This window comes from Symphalangus syndactylus, chromosome 10 (assembly GCF_028878055.3).
Source record: "Symphalangus syndactylus isolate Jambi chromosome 10, NHGRI_mSymSyn1-v2.1_pri, whole genome shotgun sequence".
In the NCBI taxonomy this organism is placed as follows: Eukaryota; Metazoa; Chordata; class Mammalia; order Primates; family Hylobatidae; genus Symphalangus; species Symphalangus syndactylus.
The window spans coordinates 64,630,659-64,649,706 of NC_072432.2; the positions used below are offsets into that span (position 1 = coordinate 64,630,659).

The 19,048-nt window shown below is 37.1% G+C and overlaps 1 protein-coding gene across 2 annotated transcripts in view; it reads left to right on the forward strand.

Annotated features, from left to right (window-relative positions):
- Positions 1-19,048, forward strand: part of RASSF6 (Ras association domain family member 6) — a 44,004-nt gene that overhangs the window by 16,030 nt on the left and 8,926 nt on the right. The window contains exons 3-5 of one of the 2 annotated variants that reach the window (XM_055297353.2): positions 5,953-6,031; positions 11,052-11,194; positions 16,735-16,829. In XM_055297353.2, coding sequence (XP_055153328.2) covers positions 5,953-6,031; positions 11,052-11,194; positions 16,735-16,829 — 317 coding nt within the window. The remainder of the gene's footprint in view (positions 1-5,952; positions 6,032-11,051; positions 11,195-16,734; positions 16,830-19,048) is intronic. The other variant, XM_055297354.2, reaches the window with a different exon arrangement.

Consider the following 19,048-nt stretch of genomic DNA (forward strand, 5'->3'; position numbering starts at 1 on the left):
ATTTAATATCGTGAACAAAATCAATGGGAAAAAGAAAACCTGTGCAAGAGAACTAATTAGCACTATCCTTTTCTGCCTCAGTTTTTCACCTGCTGAAGTCTGTTTCAAATATTCTTGGTTCCTAATATTAAACGTGGCAACACACACAGTGGAATGGTTTTTTGTTTTTTTGTTTTTGTTTTTGTTTTTGTTTTTTTCGAGACGGAGTCTCACCGTCGCTCAGGCTGGAGTGCAGTGGCGTGATCTCCGCTCACTGCAACCTCCACCTCCAGGCTTCACACCATTCTTCTGCCTAGCCTCCCGAGTAGCTGGAACTACAGGTGCCTGCCACCATACCCGGCTACTTTTTTCTATTTTTTAGTAGAGACGGGGTTTCACCGTGTTAGGCAGGATGGTCTCAATCTCCTGACCTCGTGATCCGCCCACCTCAGCCCCCCAAAGTGCTGGGATGGAATGTTGTTCTTAACGTTGTTGTCACTGAGCAGCTCAGTGGCTGCCTAATTGGAACCATGAACATTTTTCAGCAAGTCTCCAAGAAGCAGAAGTAACACAAACTCAGGAAGCACAGCCAGGGGCTAAATATGCCTTTGGCAGCTTCGTTGAGTGTATTTTCCCCTGAGGTTCATTTGTATCACACGGAAGTCTTTCAAGTTTGTGTAGGGTGACGGCATATGACAATATTTATGCTTTGTCCTTAGTGGGTTCAAACTGTAAGTATCACTTTGTAAAGACTAGGACACGGTTCTTTGCCTTTTAGGGAAGGACTAGGATAGCCACTTAATTATACTGTAAGTCATTATTAAAACAAGAGAAAAAAAATCTCTTAGTACAACTAATATTTGACATCCACTCTATGGATATGAGACATAATTCACTTCCACCCATAATCCTGTCCCACATTCATGTACATTACAGTTTTATAAAATTAAATAAAAAGTTTCTTCCAGCCAGCCAAATACCTGATAAGATTGAGGAACTCACTTCATGCTAAGTACATTATTCATGGCAAACGTCAGAATGCGGTTAATTCCCATCGGCTGAGCAGCTGCAATTCAGGCCACAAAGTACAAAGTACACCAGAGCATTTTACAGTAAACTCTGGGTCCACTATTACTCATTAAAACCAAGCTGGAGCCTTAAAGGAACAGGACTCTGGGATCCCCTCAGCATCCCTCCCCCTGGTCTGCCCCCCACCAAGGTCAGTCTCTCCCTCGCTAGCTCTCTTCCAGGACCATGATGAAGAATCCTGGGTATTCATCAGCTTATACCAGGATTCTCTCTCCACACTGCTTGTAGCAGGGTGCCAACTTCTATCCTGGAGAAACTTATAATTTACATGTTCATTTAGCTAGAAGTCCAGTTTATATGGAAGTTTGGTTTTCTTCAGTTTAGTGAAAACACCGTCCTTATTATATAGTGTTTGATGATGTTTAAAAACACCCTTGTTACATATTGTGATATAGTGTTTCATGTTCTAGGCCCTTTCCTAGAAAATCAATTTTTTGTGTCTCACATATAAAAGTGTGAGAAACTTGTGTCTATTTCTTTTTCTTTCTTTCTTTTTTTAAGACGGAAACTTGCTCTGTCGCGCAGGCTGGAGTGCAGTGGCGCAATCTCAGCTCACTGAAAGCTCCGCCTCCCGGGTTCACGCCATTCTCCTGCCTCAGCCTCCTGAGTAGCTGGGACTGCAGGCGCCCGCCACCGCGCCCGGCTAATTTTTTTGTATTTTTAGTAGAGACGGGGTTTCACCGTGTTATCCAGGATGGTCTCTATCTCCTGACCTCGTGATCCGCCCATCTTGGCCTTCCAAAGTACTAGGATTACAGGCGTGAGCTACCGCACCCGGCCGAAACTTCTATTTCTTGAGCGTGCCTTGGACATCACAGACTTATAAACTTGAAAACTGGACATAGAATCCATTTCTTATCACCCATTTTAAAGCATTTTAAGGGCCATCAAACAGTTTATGCTAAGCAGTCTGATCATGTTGGAAGGTGAACTTTTATGGGTTTGAGGGGGAAAGGTGCACAAATTCTTTTTGAGGGGGTCCACATGTAACACTTAGGTGAACCCTAAAAAAAGTCTGTTAAAATTACCACTGACAGGCCACAGTGTATATTAAATCAGGGCTCCTCTTATTGACTAAGGGCTGCCCAGATAACACTTTAGTGATTGCTTTTGGGTCTTCTAAACCATACAATGCCTATAATTATTATAGGTCCCTTCTGGACTTTAGAACTTTCCATAGACATGGCACATTTGTTCACCTTTCCGTGGAACATCAGCCTCATTTCTGCACCTCTACCACACTAGTGTTGCAGTGGTCTCACTCATCTTGCTGCCTCTATCTTGTCTTGTACTGAAATCTATCTTCGACATTCTACTTAGTGATCCTTAGTATCATCATGTCTTTCCCCTGCCTAGAATCTTCAATAGCTGCCCATTGCCTGTGAAGTGAATTCCAAGTTTCTTAAAATGGTTCACGGGGCTCATTCATTGCTCAGCATTCCCCGTTTTACATATTGTATTCTTGGAATCCCAACTCTTGAGTTTTTTCTGCGAACTATAGAAATAGCTACATGTCCCTTTTCATGTTGTTTCTTTGCCAGGTGAACTCTTTATACTCTTCTTTTCCTGTTTAATTCTCACCAACCAAGGTTCACCGTAGGCAACATCTATTCCTTAAAGCTCTCACCCACCCTCCCAGCATGACTGAGGCCTCCTGACTGTGCTCACACAGCAACTGTATCATGTTGAATAAATGACCTTCTGTGGGATGGTGTAATGTGGATAGACACAGATGATCAACCAAACAGTAATTCTTCACCATGTTGTTCCCCTAATGCCAAGTTAAATTAGAATGTTACAGACATACATTTTATTTTCAAGGTTATATTAGACATATTGTTTCATCAGGTACATAAACTAATCATCTCCAAAAGTTTCTCTGGTAAGGTGTACACATGATTAAAAGAAATATTTGGACAGCATTCACCATTGCTATAATTTGTTCAGGCAACTTCTAAATTTTCTTTTCTAATTCCTTGCTTTGTATTGCACCACTAATTTACCTAATTTTACTCCAATAATTTAGTTTACTGAGCTCTAATCTTCAACACTCCAAAATCCTTCAAAGTCCAATTAATAATCAAAAAGATTCTACTCATGGTGAAAAAAATACGGAAGACTTCTATGGTATCCAGCTGCCCTGTATTACACAGTGGATTACAGATTGGAAGACTTTCTATGCAAAGAGCCAGATTAGAAATATTTCAGGCTCTGTAGGTCATATGGTTTCTGTTACAACTACTCATCTCTGCAGTTATAACAGAAAAACAGCCATAGACAATGAGCAGACAAATTAGTGTGGTGATATTCCAATACAACTTTGTTTACAAAAACAGGCAGCCTGGGACCACCGTCTGCCAACTCCTTATGTCATTTGCAGACTTATTTCAGTTGAGGATTTAGTCAGGCTCTATTCAGGTTCAGAAACATTTTCCAACTGCACATGATCCTGAACTAAACACTTTAGAGGCTGCTCATACTCTACTATATAATGTACTTTTATCAGAAGCAGAAGCTGAGGGAATAAGATTAGGTAAGGCTCCATTTGCTTTCATAACAACTCTCACAGCTCAGCATATCAGGAGTTGCATCCCAAGTGTCCCTGAAATTTCTTTACAGTAAAATTTCTTTATGGTGAAATTTCTTAACAGTGTTCTGGCACTAAACAATGAGTGCTGTAAATCATGTTCATGTTCTCGGCCAGTAGTATAATTTTTAGGAAATATCCTATGACAATGACCCCAGGAGAACAAAATCAGAGTGACCAATGATATTTAGAAGAGACATGTTCATTAACATTAAAAATTGAAAGTAATCCATTTGGGAAATGGACTGACAGTATGGAGGACTTCCAGAGAATCTTTTTTATGGCAGTCGTGTAGAGTGTATTGATCCTTGGAAACGTACACCTTGAAAATTACAGGTGAGAAAAAGCCAGTGGCAACATACATGCTTACGTGATTTCAAACATGTAACAGTCAGTATATATAAATTCTGTCATTCAATATTCAGTATTGATTGAAGAAGAGCCTACCGTGAGCAAGTTTCTGCTCTGAGAACCAGGAACACAGGAGTGAATAAAGTGGATCAAACTCCTTGCCCTCTCATTTTCTTATGAGACAGAGACAGATATTGAGGATCAAAGGGATTTTAGCAATTGAAATACTTGGAATTTTAATATCATGGCTTGTTGGGTCTTTTTTTTTTTTTTTATAAAACTGCTTATATGAGAAAGCTTTTCTTCCTTTGTTTATTGTTGTTTAGGAAATGAGTATTTCCCGATAATTTTAGTCAACCAGAATTTGTCAAGTTCCTGCTATGTACCAAGTACTCTTTCAGGCACAGGATACAGTGTGAACAAAATGTGTACATACCCCTGCCCTGTTGGAGCTACATTCAATGGAGGAGACAGAACATAAGGAAATAAGTAAACTATATAGAAGGTGACTCAGGGACAGGGGTAAAGGAGAAAATCAAGATATGAAATGCTTGGAGAAGGTGAACTTTTAGATGGGGTGATCAGGAAGGACTTCTTGAGAAGATGACTTTTGATTAAATAATTAAAGAAGATGAATGAGCTGGCAAGGTGAACGTTTGGGGGAAGATCATTCTGGGCAGAGGGATCAGCAAGTGCAAAGGCCCCAAGATGGGAGTCTGTCTGGAGTGGCCAAGGAACACCAGGGAGGCTGGTGGTTGCATGGGGTGAGGGAAGGGTGGGAGGAAATGAGATGAAAGAGGTAACAGAAGACCAGTCACATCCAGCCTTTTAAGCCATTGTAAGGATGTTGGCTTTTAATCTGAAAAACAAGAAGACATTGAAGAGTTCTGAGCAAAGAGGAGAGATGGTCAGGTTTGCATTAAAACAGTTTCTGCTATTGAGAGTAAACAACAGATACAGGGAGGCTTTTAGGAGGCTGCTGCAATAATCCAGGTGAGAAATGATGATCATCTCAAGAGGAGCATCTCAAGACTTAGAGACACTGAGAGAAAGACAGAATAGAGGTATGGTAAGAGCCAGTGTTCCCACTGCCAGGGCCCACCTGCCACAAAGGGTGAGATAAGTCAGGGGCATTCCTTACCATAGCTGTGTTCCCAGTGGGAGACACAGGGAGGAGTTTCCAGGCAAGAAAGCACTGAGTCACTCACCAGCACATCTGGTCTCAGATCTTGATACCCAGCTGGAAGGGTGGAAAGGTAGAGGGCTCCTCCCCTACAAACTTTCCTGGCCAGAGCCTGCCATTGTCAGCTGTATGGGGCAGGCCAGGAGAGAAGCTCCCCTGCCACAGTAACAATAAGCCTTTGCTCACTGTTGCTTCACCCAGCCAGCTGGGATCTTTGACTTCTGTGGTTGCCTTTAATAGTCTAAACAGCCCCGGCAAGTAGGACAGATCACCTTCATTTAACAGCTGTGGAAATTCAGGGATACTAAGTGGCTTACACAAGGTAACACAGATTTGGAGAGTTGGGGCACTGGTGTCCTATCCCATTCCCTGGGCACACAGGAGGGAGTAGTTTATAGAGAGATGGTATCAGCCACACGCCAGTGCTTAATTTAGGTTGGTTAAAAATGTTGAAATACAAAAAGGAATATGAAACCAAATTCCTGTTTCGTGGCTGCCTCCTGCTACAGAATACTGTTCTCATCATTTTTGTCCTCAGTCATTTCCCACCTTTGGTTATTTCTTTATGAATTAGCACCTTCAACATTTGCTGATATTTTAAGAATGCTTCCACTTCCAATGACCTATGTTAAGTTAAAGTGACAGAACAGTAAAGATTCCATTAAACTATTTCTTTCTATCTCATACCTTTATGAAAGTACCATTATCACCTTTTATGTTAAAAACTCTAAGACTGATTGTAATTAATTTTTTTTATTTTTAGGGAACAACTTAATTCTTTATTGAAGACCTATAACATTTTTTATGAGAACCAGAAAAATCTGCATATTTTATATGGAGAGGTAAGCCCACTGAAGAAAGGCAATCCAGTGTTATTCACACACACACACACACACACACACACACACAAAATTCTGGAAGAAACAAATGAAAGTTTAACTTGATTATGATTCTTTTAGACTTGGGCTTGGAACACTTGTGACTTTCTAAGCATTTTTGAGATAGAAAAGCATTTAAAAATTTTAATGACATATTTTCTTTCTATTTTAAAAATAGAATATGAATATTTTAACAACATTTCCACTGAAAATCTATCACAATACTTTCTTACAAACGCATCAGAATGTATATAGAAAGATACTCATTGTGATGTCATTTGTAATGCAGAAAATTGAAGATGTCTCTATCAATTAGGGGTTATTGAAATAAATTATGATGCATCTGTAATGTCAAATTTGATTTGGGTTTTAAAATGAATGCATTAGATTCCAATAGATGTGCACTATATCAAAATAAAAATTTTGAAATATTAAAGAAAGAATTCAGGAAAGTCCTGAAGTTAGAAAGCATTTTTCTAACTTTTAAGTTCAGGGGTACAAGTGCAAGTTTGTTACATAGGTAAACATGTGTCATGGTGGTTTGTTGTACAGATTATTTCATCACCCAGCTATTGAGCCCAGTACCCATTAGTTATTTTTCCTGGTCCTATCCCTCCTCCCAAATTCCACCCTCTGATAGGACGCAGTGTCTGTGCTTTCCCTCGATGTGTCCATGTGTGCTTATCCTTTAGCTCCCACTTACAAGTGAAAGCAAACAGTATTAGGTTTTCTATACCTGCATCAGTTTGCTAAGAATGATGGCCTCTAGCTCCATCCCTGCAAAGGACATGGTCTTGTTCTTTTTCATGGCTGCATAGTATTCCATGGTGTACATGTACCACATTTTCTTTATCCCATCTATCATTAATGGGCATTTAGGTTGATTCCATGTCTTTGCTATTATAAATAGTGCTGCAATGAACATATGTGTGCATATGTCTTTATAATAAAATGATTTATTCTCCATTGGGTATATACCGTGTAATGGGATTGCTGGGTCAAATGGTATTTCTGTCTTTAGGTCTTTGAAGAATCAACACACTGTCTTCCTCAGTGATTAGATTAATTTACACTCCCAGCAGTGTATAAGGGTTCCTTTTTCTCCACAACCTCACCAGCATCTGTTATTTTTTGACTTTTTAGTAATAGCCATTCTGACTGGTGTGAGATGGTATCTCATTGTGGTTTTGATTTGCATTTTTCTAATGACCAGTTATGTAGAGCTCTTTCATATGATTGCTGGCCACATGTATGTCTTCTTTTAAGAAGTGTTTGCTCATGTCCTTTGCCCAATTTTTAATGGGGTTGTTTGGTTTTTTCCCTTGTAAATTTGTCTAAGTTCCTTGTAGATGCTGAATATTAGATCTTTGTCAGATGCATAGTTCGCAAAAATATTCTCCCATTCTGTAGATTGTCTGTTTATTGATAGTTTCTTTTGCTGTACAGAAGCTCTTTAGTTTAATTAGATCCCATTTGCCAATTTTTGGTTTTGTTGCAATTGCTTTTAGCATCTTCATCATGAAATCTTCGCCCATGCCTGTGTCCTGGGTGGTATTACCTAGTTGTCTTTCAGTGTTTTTATAGTTTTACATTTTACATTTAGATAATTAGTCCATCCTGAGTTAATTTTTGTATATGGTGTAAAGAAGGGGTCCAGTTTCAGTTCTGCATATGGCTAGCCAGTTATCCAAGCAACATTTATTGACTAGGGAATCCTTTCCCCTCTGCTTGTTTTTGTCAGATTTGTTGAAGATCAGATACTTGTAGAAATGCAGTCTCATTTCTGGGTTCTCTACTCTGTTCCATCAGTCTGTGTGTCTGTTCTTGTACAAGTATCATGCTGTTTTGGTTACTGTAGCCCAGTAGTATAGTTTGAAGTCAGGTAGTGTAATGCCTCCAGCTTTGTTCTTTTCCTTAGGGTTGCCTTGACTATTCAGGCTGTTTTGGATTCATATGAATTTTAAAATAGTTTTTTCTAGTTCTGTGAAGAATGTCAATGGTAGTTTAATGGGAATAGCATTGAATCTACAAATTGCTTTGGGCAGTATTGCCTTCTTAACAATATTAATTCTTCCTATCCATGATCATGGAATGATTTTCCATTTGTTTGTGTCATCTCTGATTTCTTTGAGCAGTGACTTACAGTTATCTTTGTAAATGTCTTTCACTTCCCTTGTTAGCTGTGCTCCTAGGTATTTTATTCTTTCTGTGGGAGTTTGTTTGGGATTTGGCTCTCGGCTTGATTGTTGTTGGTGTATAGGAATGCTAGCAACTTTTGCACATCGATTTTGTATCCTGAGACTTTGCTGAAGTTGCTTATCAGCTTAAGAAGCTTTTGGGCTGGAACGATGGGGTTTTCTCAATATAAGATCATGTCATCTGCAAACAGGGATAGTTTGACTTGCTATTTGAACGTCCTTTATTTCTTCAAAAGCATTTTTAGGAGTGCCACTGGCAGGCTACTGTACAAAGTGGCCTTATGTTTACTTTTTTTCTTTTTATTTAATTTCAGTGTTTCATTCTCCACAAGTCTCTTCACTCAGCTTTGTATTCTGATGGGGCTCACTTTACATATTTACAATATCTTCCTGGCCAAAGGGGATATTAGAATTTTCTACTCCTGATTTAATTTCATGGCACAGCATGGACTTCAGGTGACCATAATTTGGCTTAAATCTACAGTTTGGACAGAAGGAAATTTACAAAGCACTCTGGCCATTCCTATTGAGCTTAAATGATTTAGTTCAACTGGGTATTTCAATTACGTTCCCAAATTCAATAATATACTGAATTAAATAACTAATCCCTTTATAAAGAAGTGGGCCTAATTTTAAGTTATTTCAACATTGTCCTATATCTTAAATCTTTAATATATATAATTATAAAAAGATAAAATTTAGGAAAAGATTAAAACTAGGAAAATGATTATAGTTTAATTCAAAAGTTTCCACAAAATTCATGATGTTAAGTTTGTTTCCTTTAGGTAAATGTTTGAGTTTTGGTGTTATGAACATTTAAGATGAGACATATTCTTTCCAATTCTGTACATCAGTGCTCCATTTATATTACAAAAGTTATTTAGGTCAGATGTGGTGGCTCATGCCTGTAATCCCAGCACTTTGGGAGGCGGAGCAGGCGGATCACCTGAGGTCAGGAGTTCGAGACCAGCCTGGCCAACATAGCAAAACCCTGTCTCCACTAAAAAAAAAAATACAAAAATTACCCAGGCATGGTGGTGCATGCCTGTTATCCCAGCTACTCGAGAGGCTGAGACAGGAGAATCACCTGAACCCAGGAGGTGGAGATTGCAGTAAGCCGAGATCACGCCACTGTACTCCAGCCTGGGTGACAGAGCGAGACTCTGTCACAAAAAAAAAAAAGTTATTTAATTTTTAATAATAGTTTCATGTTTTACATAATTTTTAAAAACAGTATGAGGTGAAGTGTATGGTGAGACTACCAGAGTTTTCAGTCTTTACACACAGATCAATAAAGTCATAATTCAGAATTTTTCAAATCTTCTGACACTGTTTAAAAGGGGCAGTCCTTGGATGACAATATGTGGCTTTATTCATCTTTGGTTAATTAATCAATTAATTAAACAAATATTTATTGGATGTCTACCATGTACCAGACACCATTTTAAAAGCTGGAGGTATAGCAATGAAGAATTTAACAACCCCAGCAGAGTAGTGGGTTTTGTTTTTCTTTTCAGAGATTCTATGAGTTTTTGATACAAAGGCTTAATTGAGTTCTAGTTAGGCAGAGAAAGAATGCTATCCACCATTAACCATACAATCTCTATCATATACAGTCATTTCGAGGAATAAATTGTGTTTGACTGTTGAAAACAACTGATTGGTAACCTGACCTCTTAGTAATCTGAAAGGTAAAGTCAAAAGTGGAAGAAGTGCAAAGGTTTGTTTCAAGAGTGATTCCAAAGCAACTTTATCAGCCAAAGAAATAATACACAGTAATACAGAGCATCTATTGAATGCCAGGTGCTGTGAATTGGGGGTTATTACAATGTCTGTTTTTCACATGAGAAAGCCCAAGTTTAAAGGTAGCCAGCGACTTGTCCAAGGCCACAACTAAGAAGTGGCAGAGCCAGGGTTTGAGCACAGGTCTGTCTGATTCCAGAGTCTGGAGTTTTCATTATGCTCTCAAATAAGAATTGAGTTATTAAATGTTGTCTAACAATTGACTCTTCATAATATTAGTAATAGCTAATGAATGTTAAAATAGGTATTGGGTGGCTGACATATGACTTTTGTTAGTTTCTACATTTTCCAAAGTTCCTATAACAGAAAACATTACTTTAACATCGGAAAAGCACTTTCATATATATAATGATTATTTATACTTTAATTCAAAAATTTCCACAAAATTCATGATGTTAAGTTTGTCTCCTTCTTCTTTTATACTACAGTGTTTCTAATTTTAAAGAAATTCTTCAAATGCTATTGTTTTTACAAAACATATATCTATGTTTTGAATTTTTACAGCGTGTTTTCACACGTGTTATTTGACTTGTTTTCCATAACTTTGTGAGTTAAATTTTTTTCTGTTCAGCAATGAGGAAATAGCTGCTAAATCTTTAAATAGCTTTTTTCTAATGTCTAGTTCAGTATAATTTTTAAATCTGCTTTAATTTTAAATTAAACAAAATTAGAGAATTAAAATTCTACTTAATGGAGGAATCAGAGTTCAGAAAGAATTTTGACATACTGTGCCCTCTGGTGGACATGCCATTACCATTATGATTTACTCACTTTGCTGGGTATAGCTGTTTTCAAAAATAAAAGAATGTTTTAAAAACAGAATTGCTTTGTAGATAAAAATCGGAAAGCCAAACAATAACCCTTGGATTTCTTTTTAACCTATTAAGGTTTGTTACACACTTAATTTCTACATCTTCAGTTAAAATATTTACTGTCTATAAATAATACAAAAACAATTAGGGGATTATTCATTTCTTCCTTAGACTGAAGATGGCAAACTAATTGTTGAAGGAATGCTGGACATTTTCTGGGGAGTAAAACGACCTATACAGCTAAAAATACAAGATGAGAAGCCATTCTCTTCTTTTACTAGTATGAAGTCATCAGACGTCTTCTCCAGCAAAGGGTAAGCTATCTTTCATGTTTTTAATTCCTCAGAAGATGATCTTCATATCTAGTTTTATTGTGTGCACTCTTAAGGAGGGAAACTTAGGCTTGTGTGAAACTGATTAAACACAGTCTCATTTAATTTCCCAGCAATGGCCGGGCATGGTGGCTCACTCCTGTAACCCCAGCACTTTGGGAGGCCAAGGCAGGTGGATAACCTGAGGTCAGGAGTTCAAGACCAGCCTGGCCAACATGGTGAAACCCCCGTCTCTACTAAAAATACAAAAATTAGCTGGGCGTGATGGCAGCCACCTGTAATCCCAGCTACTTGGGAGGCTGAGGCAGGAGAATTGCTTTAATCCGGGAGGCGGAGGTTGCAGTGAGCCAAGATCGCGCCATTGCCCTCCATCCTGGGAGACACAGTGAGACTTTGTCTCAAATCTCAAAAAAAAACAAATCCCAGCAACTCAATGAAGTAGGTGTTCAGAAACCAGGGCTCTTCAAGATTACCTAATCTGTGCAAGATCCCCAATTACAATGTGGCAGAACTGGACTGGGCCTTACTTCTGTCTGGGCTCCACAGCCTGTGGTCTCGACTCCTCTGCTCTGTTACTTCTCTCCTGGAGACTGCATTCCTTCATTGGAAAAGGCAAAATGTAAAGGCAGAATTTGATTTACCCTGGCCTGATCTCCAAAATAAGAGAATAAAATCTAAATGTCTTCTTTCCTTGGAACAAAGGGCTCATCGTGCTTTCTACCAGGGAAACTTAATGATGCTCCATCTGATTGTCCCAATCCTGTTCAACAGAGCACCCTGAAATGCATTTAAAGTTAAATAAATGCACAAAACAGTCCCTTGTGTGGGTTTATGCAAATGTCCCTTGGATATCCAGTTTGGGCTGATTTTTTCCTTACCCCTTTACAAGTTTTAGAAAAATTAATAAATATTCTCAGCAAGAAACATACCTGTATAAAAGTTCCTTTCATCCTTTTTTTCCAATCCTTCTTCCTTTTTAGTCCTTACCTCTCCAGCTCAACCCACTGTGTACATACATTGAGATACCAAGCCTTCTCTTCATGCACTTCATCCTCCCATCCATTGTTAGATGAGCTGGCATTCTATCAGAGGAGGCATTGGAGAAGGAGCTGCCAGGACAATTTGCCCAATGTGATATTTGGCCACAACTAGGGAAAATTAATTATCACTTTGGCAGAAGTCTGCTTTTCCTTTGGAAAAAATATTTAAGCCCGACTATGATTTTCACCTTGCCAATATTTCTCAAAAATTATGCTACCGCCATGCTGAATGTTTTGTAATTCCCTATACATTTCATGCAATTTCTAATTTTCCTGACTCTGCCTAGAAGTCTACCTGCTTCTCCACATCCATTTGCCTGACTCTCTTCCACCAATCCTTTAAGACCCAGGTGAGGTAACATGTTCTCCAGAAAGCCTTTCTGACTCCTCAGTCTATACTAGGTTCACTGAAAAGTTTTCTATATCACCTGACACACATGCAGTCAATTGTATTTTTGTATACTTATCTCCTTGTCTATAGTGCAAGCTTCTCAGTGGTAGAGAATGTGCTTTATTCATCTTTGCTTTATTTGCTTTATTCATCCCAGTGCGCAACTGTGTGCCTGGCACAAAGAGAAGATTCAAAACATAGTATAGAGCAAAATCCCCAGAAGCCTGTGGTTAAATTACCTCTGCTTTGTTGTGACTACTTGATCCCTCTATCTATCTCGTCTCGCATCCAAGCTACGGATTGCCAAGGAGCTTAGGGCTCAGGGCGTAAGGAAGAACAGAAGGGAGGCAGCAGCCTCTGGCAGCCTGAGAGAGCCCCGCATTTCTCACTTCAGGTACCTGGTGACTGATGGGGCTTATGATTCTAAATGACAAGGAGCGTCATTTAAAAGGAAAAATTACTCTTGGGCTCTGCTTTCAGAAAACTGTACAAGATACGAATTTACAAAATTAACTACCATATTTCATATTACCTAAGACCTCCTTGCAAAATTCTCTGAGCAGTCACATCTATTTGATGCTTTTTAATTTTTTAATTCATGAAAATGTAATAAATATCAAACATTAAAGGAAAATGTCAGAGAAATGAAGTAAGGTAATTTTAGTATCACCTTAAACCATCATTATTTTATATGGTTTTACCAAGATATGTTTTAAGTTTTATTTTTAATTGACAAATAATAATTCTATAAATTTATGGGATACAACATGTTTTTATGCATATGTGCATTATAGAATGAACAAAACAGGCTAATTAACATATCAGCCATCTCAAATATTTATCACTTTTGTGGTGACAATAGGGAATTTAAAAAATTCTCTTCTTTAACTCTTTTGAAATATACAATATATTATTATTAACCACGATATTTTTTAACTTCTCAAATTTAAAACACTTGTTCCTAGCAATTCTGAGTTTTTGGATGAGTTTCAAGAGCCCAGGTGGACAAGGTAATATGCTTCTCCATATACTGCCACAGGTTCTAAAATAATATCCTCATGATACACCTGCTATAGGATCCGTTTACACTTTGCATTGTTTATTAGTACATTGCTGTGAAGCAAACAGGAATTTGCTCTTTTTTTTTTAAAGTTGAGAAAAATTACCTAGAAACCTTTACCGGCTTGTCCTTTTCCAGCAACAAGATTAACTGTAGAACGTTTGGCAGAAAAAGATCCCATTTCTTTCACATACATACAGAGCCACACGCAAACAAGAGCAAGATTAGATTTGGTTGTCATTAATTAGCCAAGAGTACTTCCTGGAAGCCAGCTGAACACTCAAGCAGGAAGGCACAGCACAGTTTGAATGGCTTTTCTCTGGTTTCTTGTTCGTTAATGGTGTGCATAGCCACCTAAGGTATCACTTTTGTTGTTTCAGTCCAATTCTAGACACCCCCCCTCTGGTTGTCTCATTTAAGATAACATCCATTTAAATTCTCAGCCTTTAATTGTGAAAAGAAATTGACTGTTTTCTTCCTCTTAAACTTCTCCTATTTTTTTTTCCCATACTGGGCATCGCTGGGCAAAACTTACACCTCTGCTCTTGCAGGATGACAGATTTTATATCTGCAGTGGGTAAACGTGCGGTAAATGACAATGGAACTTCAGCTGCAGGAAGGGCTATAATCTTGTGTCTTTCAGTTCACCCTTTGACAGAATCATTGGTCTTGTCACGTTAGTTTGTTTTAATTATGTTTGAAATGAGTCACACAGAGGAAGTATCAGCTTAATTGGAGTGAAGAAGCTTTTAAAAAATCAGTTTATTTGAGCTCTGACCACTTGTTATTCTTTATGGAAACAATTCCATGGGCAGTACTTTGATCTCTCATATCTGGCACAAGTGTTTTGGAAATCATTCATAACAAAAGTAAAGAACAGCCTTGTTAAGGTTGTGTTTGCTTATGCTATTTTTCACTTCTGTTTTTAATATCTTTCCAAACTCAGCTTTTGCATATTTTGGAAAAGTCATGACAGAATAACATAAAGAGCACAAACGGGACAGGTGTACATTTGAATAACGTCAGTGGTGTTTTTTTTCTTACAATATGGGTAGGGAAGTGACCATATTCTATTTGTCTATCAAATTTCTACCTCCTTTTTATTTATAAACTCCTTAGAAAACCTCCCCATAGTTTAAGTTTGCAAATGATATACATCCTGAACTTTAGTCAGAGCGACAGAAGTCCCATGTTTGGGCAAGTTAAACTATTTGATATTACATAAAGTTCCAACCAGTTTTCTCTTGAAAACTCTGGATAACTGCTCTGAAGCTTAGTCATGTGCACAGTTGTATGGGGTGATGCTTCAAATTACACAATCCAGAGCTGAAAACTGGTGTTTTCTGCTGTAGATAGTAGAAAAAAATAAGGGGCCAAACACAGAACATATTGGACGACTTTTGGCCTCCTATATTTGTGTGACAAAACCAAGCTGTCACGTCTGCCAGGGTCACCAAGAATTTGACTGGCATCCTAGGGATTCTTATCTTTAGTCCTATGACATAGCATCAGGTTACTTTGCATTTTTAATTTCTGTTTTTCTTTGGTATTGACTTTTCCATTCCTAACCCTCCTTCTATGATAATTATGTATGCCCTTTCTGATTATTAAGCTGCTATAGATTGGGGGAAATGGGTGATTTTATCTGCCATAAGACTAATTAGATTCTGAGTCAGGACCTGGTAGTTTTCCTTTGAGTTAAAGTTGTTACCTATAATTGGGCTTTATGACATTTGTTTTCATTGGCTGTATTCTGAATAGTACAGCTTGCTGGAAAATTAACAAATATATTAGGATTACCTTCTCTACCTCATAAGGCTATTGTGAGACTCAAATGATATAGTAGCCATAAAACAGGCTTCAAAAGTAAAGAGGATAAGGGATGATTTTTTTCATATTCACTACCATTAGTATTAATAAGTATTTTTTGTTGCCACCAATGAAATTTGGGCAGAGTCAATGCCACAAATTCCCTATAAGGGAATATATTTTAGTCATAAGAAAAGCAGACATTATTGAAGAGATTCTTAGATAATGGCAACCATTTGCCTAGAGAGATCCAGGAAGACCATGGGTCCCTAATGGTTCCTGGCCCATCAGGAATGAAATAGATACGGATGCTGGTGATGATGATGATGATGATGATGATGATGATGATGATGATAATGAGATGATGATGACGACAATGGAGATGAGGATAATTATAATTATTGTTAATCTATATTGAATGCTTACTATTTTCAGGGCACTGTTTCAAGAATTTTATACAAATTAACTCTTTTAATCCTCAAAACAACCCTATCCTACCTCATACTGTTATCATTTTTATTTTACAGATGAGGACACAGGCACAGAGGGGATAAGAAACTTGTTTAAGACCAGATAAATAAAATAAAATTGAGTTTTGACCTGCTGTAAAAATAAACATTTGTCAGGTTTCATGTATTCTGAGCACTAGAATGCACTTAAAATTGCTAGTTTCTTTATGAAATCATAATTTTCTGGCAAAATTCTCATACATTTTCCTCCTGTGTAAACTACATGCTTCATGGTAGTCAAGGGCCTTAAAAGATAGGCACCATATTTTATTATTTTACAGCCACTCTACCTAACAATGTTTTGAATGCAAAAGGTACAATACGTATTGACAGAATGTATAAAGAACACTTTTATACCTAAACTCCCCTGAGAGTATTGTGAAATATCTTTATAATAATTGATCATCTTGGTTTCTACTAATTCAATTTGGACATATGTTTTACAGAATCTATATAACTTGTGTTTCAGTATGTAACTGAATTATTATGTCAAAAAGATATGCTCTATAAAAGTACAGGAAGCATTTAAAACATATATTGACCACTTTGGTATGAATATAATTTTAATAATATCATAAAATTTTATAACTTTGGACAATATATCCACCTACAGAGGCCCACAGTATTACTATATTAATATTGTAAATCTGGAAACCATCATAGGCTTCAATATGAATGGAACTGATGTACTTACAAGATTTATTACTTTTCAGAATGACACGCTGGGGGGAATTTGACGATCTCTATCATATTAGTGAGCGGGACAGGACCCAGATTCCTATGTCTGAAACAAGGAATTCCCAGGAAGGTCAGTATCAAAATCTTATTGATTGGGAGGCTTAATTTTTAATTAATGTAAAGTATGACTCCATATGTTTCCCTGAAATCTAACCTTTTTCATACTACTACACAATAAACTCTTGTTTTATATGTATATATATTTTTAAATATCTTAGGAGCATAGTAACTTAAGTCACTATAGTGCTTGTATGATGTTTAAGAACCTTACTTTGGTATATAAAAATATAATTCTTAAAAAAATTATATTATGTCACTTAGATTTATTAGAATAGGGAGAGCTAATAGTTTTAATAAAGTTTGTACTCATAAAATTGTTAAATATCTTCCCCAAAGATTAGAGTCATTTATTATTCTCAATAGCTTTATATGTTAGGCCAAGCCCATCAGACCTAATTCTGTATCTTTTTAGAAGCTGAACGTTTTAGTTAGTTAATAGATATGTCAATAACATTACTTCTCAGAAAGACACAGATATGCTGGAGTCAATTTTATATTTGATGGAGTTATTTCAGAGATCTTTTTAAGAGAGAAATATACTTAAGGATCAAATGGATCCATACTGAACTTGGCAAACCAATGGGAAATGTCAGCTCCGGGGATGTGTGACATTAGTAGTTGTAATCATAATGGTGATGATGTGAGAGTAATAATAATGATATTGATAGCTGTAATCTGTTGAAATTCTGGTAAGTATCAGGCATAGTATTTTGTATTTTATATGAATTTTTTCATGTAATTCTCAAAAACACATAAGATTCAAAGAGTGGTGGATGCTGATGACTGAAGCTAGAATGAGGGGTGGTAGACAGGGTTCATGTGCCTGAAATGGGGCTGTGATTTACGAAGTCGATGCAATGTGAACAAGGGTATCCCACTAGCATTAACTTCATAAACCTACCAGCAACTTGCAATGTTTGTTTTCTTTTTTTTTTTTTTTCAAATTATTTTCAATTCTGCCTCCTCTGCTATTCCACAAGAACCCAGATCCTGTGACAAACATGATGTTCTTTCCGGGGTTCCCTTATCTCTTTATCCCATGGGATCTTTACATCTTGTTAAATATGGGCCCTTCCAATTATCTTTTAGAAATATATATTAAACCCAAGGAAATCCCAGTATCTTGGCATCAAAGACATCATAAAAATATATTTGTATTTAAACAGCAGTGCTAGAGAATGAAGAAATATCTCATGCCTATTTGATGATGTTCTAATTACAGTAGAAAATTATTTAAAATCCTAAAGTAAAATAAAACACTAATGCCACCACATGGTTTTATTCTTACATATGAATATGCATAGGAGGAAATCGAAAAAGGCACTATCAATTGGATACAAGCAGAAAAGGGGGCAGAAGGCAGGTTTGAATCTTCTGCATCCTAGGCTAGTAACACATAGTAGCTCAATTCAATTCCATTTAAACACATTCTGCCTACTCAATAGATACTAGAGCTGTTCAACACTACACTATAATTTTATCCTCTAAAATCTGCTATAGAAATTGTAATAATTCCATAACCAAATTTTGACCAATAAGTTGTGAATCATTGTTAAATATACATGACTCAATGAGAAGAAATAATAGGATAGTGGACAACTAAGTGAAAAAGTCATTCATATCATACTTCTGAAATGTTCTAAAACGAATATTATGTGAATTACCTTTGTGATATATTACAAATAGTAGGACTAGTCCAAAGCATATTATTCCTTTTGCTTTTATAAAAGATGGGAACAAAATCTTTCAATGCTCCACATACCATATAAATAGCTTCTCAAAGAGCTTTCTGTAGATTGTTAGGAAAACTAAGGCCCAGTGTTTATTTTTTAGGGAAAGCTCCAATGAACTTGGGCCAGCATATAATAAGGATCCAGACCTGATTCTATCATTTATGAGTACTATGTCCATAGGAAAGCCACTTCAACTCACTGTACTTTTTCTTACCTATAAGAGATCAAACCTGATAAAGTATCAGATTTATTCCAGCTCTAACACTCTGAAATGCCACAAAATGCACCCTCCAATAAATTAAGATTAAAGGAATGCCCAAACCCCAAACATGATCATTGTGATCATTTCTTATGAAACATAAGAATGAGACATAAGAATTTTATATGAGATACTGGCAGAATTTGCTGAGTCAGTCTCAGGCAACATTTAATAAGTAAATATGCAGCTAAGCAGTAGACTATAATGCTTTTACACAGCCAGAAAATAGTAATATTC